At 45.6% G+C, this 9,337-nt stretch overlaps 1 protein-coding gene across 1 annotated transcript; it reads left to right on the forward strand.

The window, feature by feature from the left end:
- The first annotated feature begins 538 nt into the window (after positions 1-538).
- On the forward strand, positions 539-1,097 carry LOC112896523. Its single transcript, XM_025964535.1, has 2 exons — positions 539-718; positions 795-1,097. Exons 1-2 carry the CDS (start codon positions 539-541, stop codon positions 1,095-1,097), a joined length of 483 nt encoding a protein of 160 aa, XP_025820320.1.
- The last annotated feature ends 8,240 nt before the right edge of the window (positions 1,098-9,337 follow it).

Raw genomic sequence — 9,337 nt, forward strand, 5'->3', positions numbered from 1 at the left:
ACATTTCACATGACAGTGGGTGAGATGGCACCTACACTTTAGGACGTGTCGCTTCTACTGGGACTTCCATGCGCGGGCCAGGCCATGGGTGCGGTCGACGTGCCGGTTACCTGGCGTGAGGAGCTTTTGGGCCGCTTAGCCCATGTTCAGAGGAATGGGCATGCCTTGCCATACTGAGTCTTCACTTCATCGCACGGGCCAACCAAGAGCTAGCTCCTACAGTTTAGTGTGAGTACTTGCACTTTCAAACTCCAAGCTCTCATATTTGTTCTTGCGCATACAAACTATATACTCACTTTTTGTAGGCCGACTACATGAGAATGATGCGGATGGCGAGGCAGTGGCTAGGCACTTAAAGGCATACCTGTTGTGGCTTTTTGGTTGGGTCATGTTTTGCAACTCCCAGGGGAGCTCGGTGTCAAAGCATCTCATACCATATGCTAGGGTGATAGCCGATGCCCAGCTTGATGAGGTTCCGCAGTACAGCTAGGGTCCAGCTGTGCTAGCATCGACCTACAGGGGACTCTGCACAGGCGTGATGAAGGTTAGCTCCACAGAGGCCATCCTTATTGGATGCCCCTTGCTTCTGCAACTTTGGTCCTACGAGCGCTTTCCAGTGGGTCGGCCATGCACGGACGTCGGGCTGTACCGTGAGGTGGCTGCGGACCACGACGGCATTAATAGGCCCATGATGGGGTCTTTGTGGTGTCTCCGAAAGGTATGTCACACTGACTCATCATTGGTACTGATTTTGTTGATAGCAGCTTACTGACATCTTGTTTTGTCTTATGCAGCCTACTTGGGTTGAATTCCAGATGAAGAAATCGTACCCAAACTTTGTCAGCCAGTTCGATGCTCTGGTCGACCGGGACATTAGGTGGATGCCTTACACCTTGGACGAGATCCACGCTCGTGCACCGCAGGGGCTGTCTTCTTTGTGGCTTCGGGACCAGGCGTACTGGATGACTAGGAAGCCACTTGTCTACGACATCCACATGGAGGAGTATGTCGTGCATCGCGTGATGAGGCAGTTCTATCGTTACCAGATCTTGCCATTGCTGGTTACGCACAACATGGAGGCTCACGTGCATAGGTAACGAATGTCATCTAATGCCTTCAATTTACTTACCATTTTCTTCTATCCCCAATCATTATTTGAACACATACCGCAGGTGGACACGGCAGGGTCAGGCCTGTGACACCCTAGGTGTCCAAATTTTAAAACACTAGGAAGGAATGTGTAATGTGCGTATTGAACTATGTGCAATTGTGTGAATGAGTGAATATAAGGACTTATGTGTAATTTTTCAAAAGTAGGAGTCCTTTTATGCAAAATATTTCCCTCTTCTGGTTCTCTTCCGCGCGCGCCACGCCGCCCCGCCTCTGCCCGAGCTCTGCCCGATCGCCACGATGCGCCGCCGACCGCCAGCAGCAACTACTGCGTGCCGTGCCACTTCTTAACCCCACAGCATGACCAGGAGCTTCCCTTTGACTACTTATATCTATTCGCACGGCCGTTGTTTGCCTTTCTGGACTTCGTCTCCACTGGATCACCGCCGCGTTCACCTTCTGCCGCCGACCGCCGTGCTGTCGTCACTCGCCCCGCTCCTTCTCAGACCAGGACAGCCCCCTCATTAGCTTCGCCGTGATCCCGTGAAGCTCACCAGCCCCTCCACCGCCACCCTTAAGCACTGCATCCACCTCGCCGATGAGCTCCCCCCACCCTTCGCCGCCGTCCCGGGTCGCCGTGGGAACCCATCCCTCCGGCCATCCCAGCCCTTGCCAAGGTGATTAATCGAACCGCCTTACTCTCTTGGAGCTTTTCGCACACCTCTGATCCACCACCGGTGAGCCATCACGCCAGAACACCATCGCCGTGGTTAAGCTCCATCGCCACGGCCTCAGTTCACCGCCATTCTACCCCCTCCGGCCAACCCCAACCTGCACATCACCCCTAGCTAGGACCGCCTTAGTCCCTTGAACCTTGCTGACCGGTGCCCCCTCGCCGCCGGCGACCGCCGTCGCCGGAATTTGGCTGGCGCACCTCGGCTTCTCTTTTCTGACGAGCCAAGGACCCAATTGCAATGATTTAAATCTTTCCGAGGGCCTGGCTGCAAGATTCCAGTTTCCCCCAAATCAAAATCAGTGATCTTTAGACATTTGTAGAAATTTGTAGCAAATTTAGAAAAATTCCAAACCAGTTTTGTTTGAATCCTTGAAGTAAATTCTATAACTTTTTTTACTAGAGTTTGGTTTGAAGCTAAATACTTTTATAGTTATTTTAAAGTTTAACCAAAAGGGTATTCTATGTATAACTTTTGCATGCTAGCTCTATTGCTTATGATTTTTGGTGTGTAGTCTGTTTAAGGTATAAGTGATCTTGTGTGAAAAATTCACCTATAGTACTGAACTCTAGTTTGAATTAATTTAAACTTATGCAAATCAAGTTAGAAATAGTTTAAATTTATTCCAGCATGTTACTAAGGTTTTCATGCCTAGATCTTTTTACCATATAATGTTCTGTAGTTGAATAGTTCATAGTAAAATTTTCAAGATTTATAGTACTGTTTTGTCTAAGATTTAAATTTAAACTTGAAGTATGAACTTAATTCAAATAATTCAACTAATTAGGGTAATTGGAATAAGATACAAAAAGTAGGTTTGATTTCAAATTTCTTGTTTTATGAAGTTGTGTCCATCAATTGATTGGATTGCAACTTTATCGTGAAATAAAATTCATAACTTAAGAACCACCTAATCCAAATCATTGCATATCATGTAGAGTCAGCGACAATCGACGACGGAGACTACGAACTAGTCCCGGAGCTCGAGCAAGGATTTTCTGAAGATCCTGCGAATGTCACCAAAGTTATAACTGAAGCCCCGAACCAAAGTTCGGAAGTCTTTGACACCACTGACCCTAGCCCCGCTCAAGAAGGCAAGCCCCGGTGCATAACCCAGTATTTCAAATTACTACACTTATAAAGTTATATATATATATATATTATGCATTAAGTCTAGGAGTTGACATGGAACCCTAGATGCATGAATCCTAGGAACCTTTGTATTGTGCCTGAGTCCTTATCGAATAGATGCTCTGCTAATAGGACCGGCAGAAGTCGAGTGATTTCCTGTCACTCGCGTGATATAGGAATTGAATGTTTATTATTCTGCAATCACTATAAGGATGATGGATGGGGTCATGTGCGGTATCATGACTTGGAACGTTACCCCGTCTGTGTTGATAAAAGTTGATAAGGTCACAGTGTGTGGTAGATGTGGTCAAGCATTTGAAAGTACTAGCCACATGCCGTAAATATGGTACGCGGTAAGCCTAGTACCGGATTGGCCCGGCAAATGGACATGTCTCCACCACTCGATTGATTAGTTTTTGTTGTACACACGCACCGATGTGTAGGAGTATGTTCTGCGTAGCAGATAGGAGTACAATCATGTAGTCGCGCTACAGACGTACGTCCTACACATTGGATGTGCATATGGTCCTGCAGTAGCTTGTGGTGGCCCTGATCCATAACCCGGAATATGATGGAAATGATTGCTTCAGAACGATCTTTGAATGTTCCAAGCGTGTGAGTTAGGTATGCCCTTGCAAGGTTTGAAATTCGATTCAGAATCATCCATTTCTCGCGGAGATTGAGACTGCTTGCTCTTTCTGCCACATAGAGTAAGAACAGTAACTATTGTTGGAATAATCTTGATGGATGCAAATCTCAACCTTGCTTGTTTAGTATAGGTGCTTACCTAGAATGGTTAATGAAACTAGAATCTGAAAGCTAAAATATGAAAATTAGATCATACTTTTTTATGCTTTTCAGCAAAAAGAAAACCAGAGCCTCTCAATCCTTCATGGTCTTGTTATGGGCTAAGTATAACCAAGCTCGGGTAAGTCTTGCTGAGTATTAGTATACTCAGTCTTGCTAGTCTATCTTTCAGGTATGGCCGCTGAAAACAAAACGGATAGTCCAGCCTGGCCCTTCTCTATTCCGTGTGGCTGGTCCGTGGAGTGGGATCCGTCCCAGGCTGGCAATGACCCTCCGGAATGACGCCATGTTTGGGGCGAAGCATGGTGTCAACTTTTGCGACGTGTGTAGTCGCGACGTTAATAACTTTCTCTCTTCCGCTATGACTCTGGACAAGCTATTTAGCTTGTTGTTTTAAACAATATCTGTATAAGTTTACTTACTTTTGAAACAGTTTGTAATAATATTTACTTATTCTATGCACTAAAAGTTGGTGAGCTGTTGTGTGATTGTAAACTTACCTTCATGCGAGGTAAACCTGCTTCGATCCTATTTAACCGTGGTTGTATCGGGCGGTGACCCGACAGACCAATGGGTTGTTCCGTTTGAAGTGCGTTAAGTTATGATCGCCTGTACAGCGATGACTAGCGCGCTTGAGTTGGAAATAATTCAGACGGTTCTGCCACAGCTGGTATCAGAGCTGTAGGTTTATTGTTACAATTGGTACTACAACTGCAGCAGCTCTTAAAAATATTTTCAAGATAAAATGTGCTTAACAAAATAATTTGCAAAGAGCGTTGGATTCGTTAAAGTTGGTGCTTAGATCGTAAAGCCCTAGAGATTTATATGGGAATTATCAGGTGGCTACTAGTACATATATATGTATTATCAGTTCTAATTTGCAGCACTACTTTCTGTTAAAACTTACTTTCGAGCACAACCAACCCTAGATATCTAGATGTATTGTTTTGTTCCTCGACGTAGAGACAAGAAGGTAAGAAGGTAAGGATCCTCAGCCAACTGAGAGAGATTGGCCTTCCCATCGGTGATGCGAACCGAACGCTGTTTCTCAAGCAGTGGCTTACTTGAGATGCTGCCAATATATCAACAATTAGTTGATCATATTGGGAGTATATGGTTCGGCACAGGGTATGGTGATCGCTGTTCGTACCCCCATTTTAAACGGTACCCCCATGAATACGTTGCGGATGTAACGTATGCTAACATCGTCCATACGGTGGAAATTGTACGGATACTATTTCTATAGTCAACAGTACTGTTTGGGGACGCTTTCATGTCGTGCTGCCATGAAAGGTTCAGATTATATAAAAATGGTCTTCTGCAGGTACACTAACCATGATTAAGAGGTTAAGACGGATAGGTCTTATCGATTAGTTATTAGTGAGAGACGTATGTGTTATGCCACCGAAATTAACCACGTAAGTCCGAAGATATTCGGCAATTGTTTTGGTTGTGAGATTGAATAGTACGTGCATGCATAATCCATTATCAAACAAAATGAGTGTATTGAATGTGTTGTTCTTTTAAGGACAAATAGAGTGTTGTCTATCTTTAGTGTGGTTTCACTAGGATTCTTGTTGTAGTCTTAGTTGGGTTTTCAGCATCCTTCAAAATCACACCATCTGAATTCTTGTTTCAGATGGCGGCTCCTTCAAACATCTTTTGGGATCATGCAGGGCATCTCCATACCAATGCCTTGCACTGGGAGGGTTTTCCCCGTCTCTTATGGGAATCGCTTAGGCTATTCTTTTACACCGAGCCTCCACAGTACGATGGAGTGGAATATAGGAAGGAAGGTGTTCCTCGGTGCAGAGTTAAGATGACCATCCTTCAGCATCCTTTTCGTTCTTAGTGGCAGCCCATCGAGGTTGATGTGGTTGGCTATCGTCTCGTCGACACCATTGAGACCGCAGCTCTTGAGGCCATCCACACTTTCTGCAACCAGCATCCCATGGAAGTTGCAGGGCATCCTATCGGCTTATTCCCTGCAATAGATTCCAGTGATCCTGAGTGGAACTTCTGGATAGCTCATTATGGTCATATGCTGGGAGATTTAGCTGAAGAGACGCTCCGTGGTATTATCAGATTCATGAATATTCAACATCACTATCAGATCTTCCTGCGCCGCGGTATGGGTCAGTTGACCAGTATCGCTCAAGGTCACTACAGAAACGCTGACCGACAGGTCACTTAGATAGAAGCACTTCAAGCATTGGTCACGGAAAATGAGGAAGTTATCGCAGAGCGGAATGAGACTATTATCCACCTGGAGGATCAGAGCAATGAGAGTGATGCCATAATCACTCAACGTGATACAATTATCGAGTTCCTCCAGGAGCAAGTCCACGACCTTATCCTTGAGATTGACGACGCTCATGCTCACATCGACGAACTTCAGCAGCAGCCAGTACCTCATGTTGTACCTGTAGCACCTAAAGGAGGAGAAGAAGAACCCGAGGAGATTGAGGGAGTTTCTGATCTCGACTCCGAGCACGGAAACCCAGAGCCTAACCCTCAGCCAGATCACTCCTCTTCCGGCAGCCAATCCTCCGCAGGCGACTTTGACGATTTTTAGTCCATCCAAATCGTCGATTCTTCATATGTAACCAGTGTAGAATGTGTGGCATAAATAGTGAGTAGTCTACCTAGACCCAGGGCCATTTGCTGTAACATAGATGGCCTGTGTACGTATGGTTTGACTCGTAGCAATCGAACCATCCTGATATAATATATAAAGGACAACCAGTGTCTGCTCTATAATCTAAGCCTTGTGTTCCGTTGTCTGGTTTCAACACCTTTGCACCTTGAATGAGTTGGTTAAACAGAATATGTGACTTACATATCTATTTAGCGGCTGTATATCATCTAAAAAGGGAAGCAAGAATATGTTGTTGATAATGGACAACTCCTTTGTTTCAGATGGTTGGAGCTACTCATGGAACCCCGGAAGGTTTCCGGGCAGACCAAGCTAATGGTTCCCAACAACCGCCACCAGCCCCGCCAAATCTAGCAGAAGTCAAGGCCCGACAGACGGAACTTCTGAACCAGCTAGTATAGGCTCAGATGGGTCAATTTCATCACCAGTCCCGAGGTCGTGATGAACCCCCATCGGCTAGTTACCAAGATTTTCTCAGCACTCAGCCCCAACTGTTCCATAAAGCAGACAAGCCCCTTGATGCTGATGCATGGCTCCGCACTATAGAGTCTAAGTTCGCATTGTTATCTGCACCATGCTCAGACACGAACAAGGCACTCTTTGCGGCTCAACAACTTCGTGGCACTGCCCGCATATGGTGGGACCATTACTACTCCATGCAGCCGGCTGGTCATGTTGTCACATGGGACGAATTCCGGACCACTTTCAGAGCGCACCACATTCCAAAGGGACTTATTGAGCGAAAGCTCAATGAATTCCTGACCTTGACTCAGGGAACCCGCACGGTTCTGCAATATGCATAGGTTTTCAATCACCTGTGCCAGTATGCGGGTTATCATGCGGACACTGATGCCCGTAAGCGAGATCGCTTCCGTCGAGGCCTAAACACAAAGCTTAAGGAACGGTTGAACCTGGTAAGGGCCAACAACTTCAATGAATTGGTCAATATGGCCATTACTCAAGAAGATTGTATCTCAGCCTATAGGGCAGAGAAGAAACGGAAGACACCCACTGGACTCTCAAACATGCAGCAGTCAAGGTATCGGTTGGTCCAAAACACTGCTACTCGAGCCCCATCACGAAACAATCTACCAGGCAGATGGGTAGCTAGACCTCTTCCATAGGCTCGATTCAATCGGCCACCGACACCACAATCCCTGCAGCAACAGCAGCAAGGCCCCAGGCCGAGCTTTCCGCCATCCAATGAAGGAAACAACAATAATCGTTGTTTCAACTGTGGCAGCCCGTCCCATTTCATCAGGGATTGCCCTCAACCCAAGAAATCTTTCCAAGGGCAACCATCCAACCCGAACAATCAGGGCAAGAAGCAAATAGTGCAAGTCCGCCAGGGGAGGGTAAACTTCACAACTCTCTCCGAACTCCCCGAGGGTGCACCAATAATGACGGGTACTTTCTCTATAAACCATCAACCCGTGATTATACTTTTTGACTCTGGTGCAACCCATAGTTTTATCAGTCCCAAATGTGGAACGAAAGTAGGCCTGGATTTCTACCCTACTCAAGGAGCCTATATGATAGCAACTCCTGGCGGTAAAATTTCCTCAAACCAAGTTTGTAGAAGTGTGCCAATTCAGTTGGGTAGAAGTCTGGTAAGAACAGATTTACTGTTATTGGACCTAGAAGAAATGGATGTCCTCCTAGGCATGGATTGGATGACTAGGCACCGAGTATCTTTGGATATCTCTTCCCGAGCCGTGAAGATAGATTCACCTGATCATGAAACTACTATTCTTTATCTTCCACAATAGTAGTACAACAACACTTGTGCCTATGCTATAGAAGGGAACAAGTTAAAGGACATCCCTATTGTTTGCGAAAACCTAGATATTTTTCCAGATGATTTACTTGGAATGCCCCCGGACAGAGATATTGAGTTTGTCATAGAACTACAACCCGGCACAGCCCCCATCTCTAAGAGGCCCTATCGTATGCCACCCAATGAGCTGGCAGAGTAAAAAATCCAACTCCAAGACCTCCTTGATAAGGGTTACATCCGTCCGAGTGCTTCACCATGGGGTTGTCCAGCCCTATTCGTGAAGAAGAAAGACAATAGCTTAAGGCTATGTGTAGATTATCATCCCCTCAATGCGGTAACCATCAAAAACAAGTATCCTCTGCCCTGCATTGACATTCTATTTGATCCGTTAGCCGGAGCCAAGGTATTCTCTAAGATTGACCTCCGCTCCGGATATCATCAAATCAAGATCAGGCCAAGTGACATTCCAAAAACAGCCTTTTCCACCAGATATGGACTCTTTGAATATCTGGTCATGTCATTTGGCCTTAGCAATGCCCCAGCATACATCATGTATCTCATGAATTCTGTCTTCATGCAAGAACTCGATAAATTCGTAGTGGTCTTCATTGATGACATTCTGATCTACTCCAAAAATCCGGAAGATCATGCGAAATATCTCCATGTTGTTCTTCAAAGATTGAGAGACCACCACTTATATGCCAAATTCTTTAAATGCGAATTTTGGCTGGATACCGTTAAATTTCTAGGATATACCATCTCCAGTGACGGTATATCCATTGATCCCAGTAAAGTCCAAGAAGTGATGGACTGGAAACCTCCTACGTCAGTCCACCGGATCCGCAGTTTTCTTGGTCTAGCTGGCTATTATTGTCATTTCATTCCTAACTTCTCAAGAATAGCCAAACCTATGACCGAACTGCTAAAGAAAGGAGTTAAATTCTCCTGGGATCAGAAATGTGAGGATGCATTCCACAACCACAGAGCACATCTCACTACTACCCCAGTTCTGGCTCAACCAGATGTTTCCAAACCTTTTGACATCTATTGTAATGCTTCGGGAATCGGACTTGGTTGTGTACTTATGCAAGACAACGAGTGATTGCTTATGCATCGCGAGCA

This window comes from Panicum hallii, chromosome 1 (genome assembly GCF_002211085.1).
Source record: "Panicum hallii strain FIL2 chromosome 1, PHallii_v3.1, whole genome shotgun sequence".
Taxonomy (NCBI): Eukaryota; Viridiplantae; Streptophyta; class Magnoliopsida; order Poales; family Poaceae; genus Panicum; species Panicum hallii.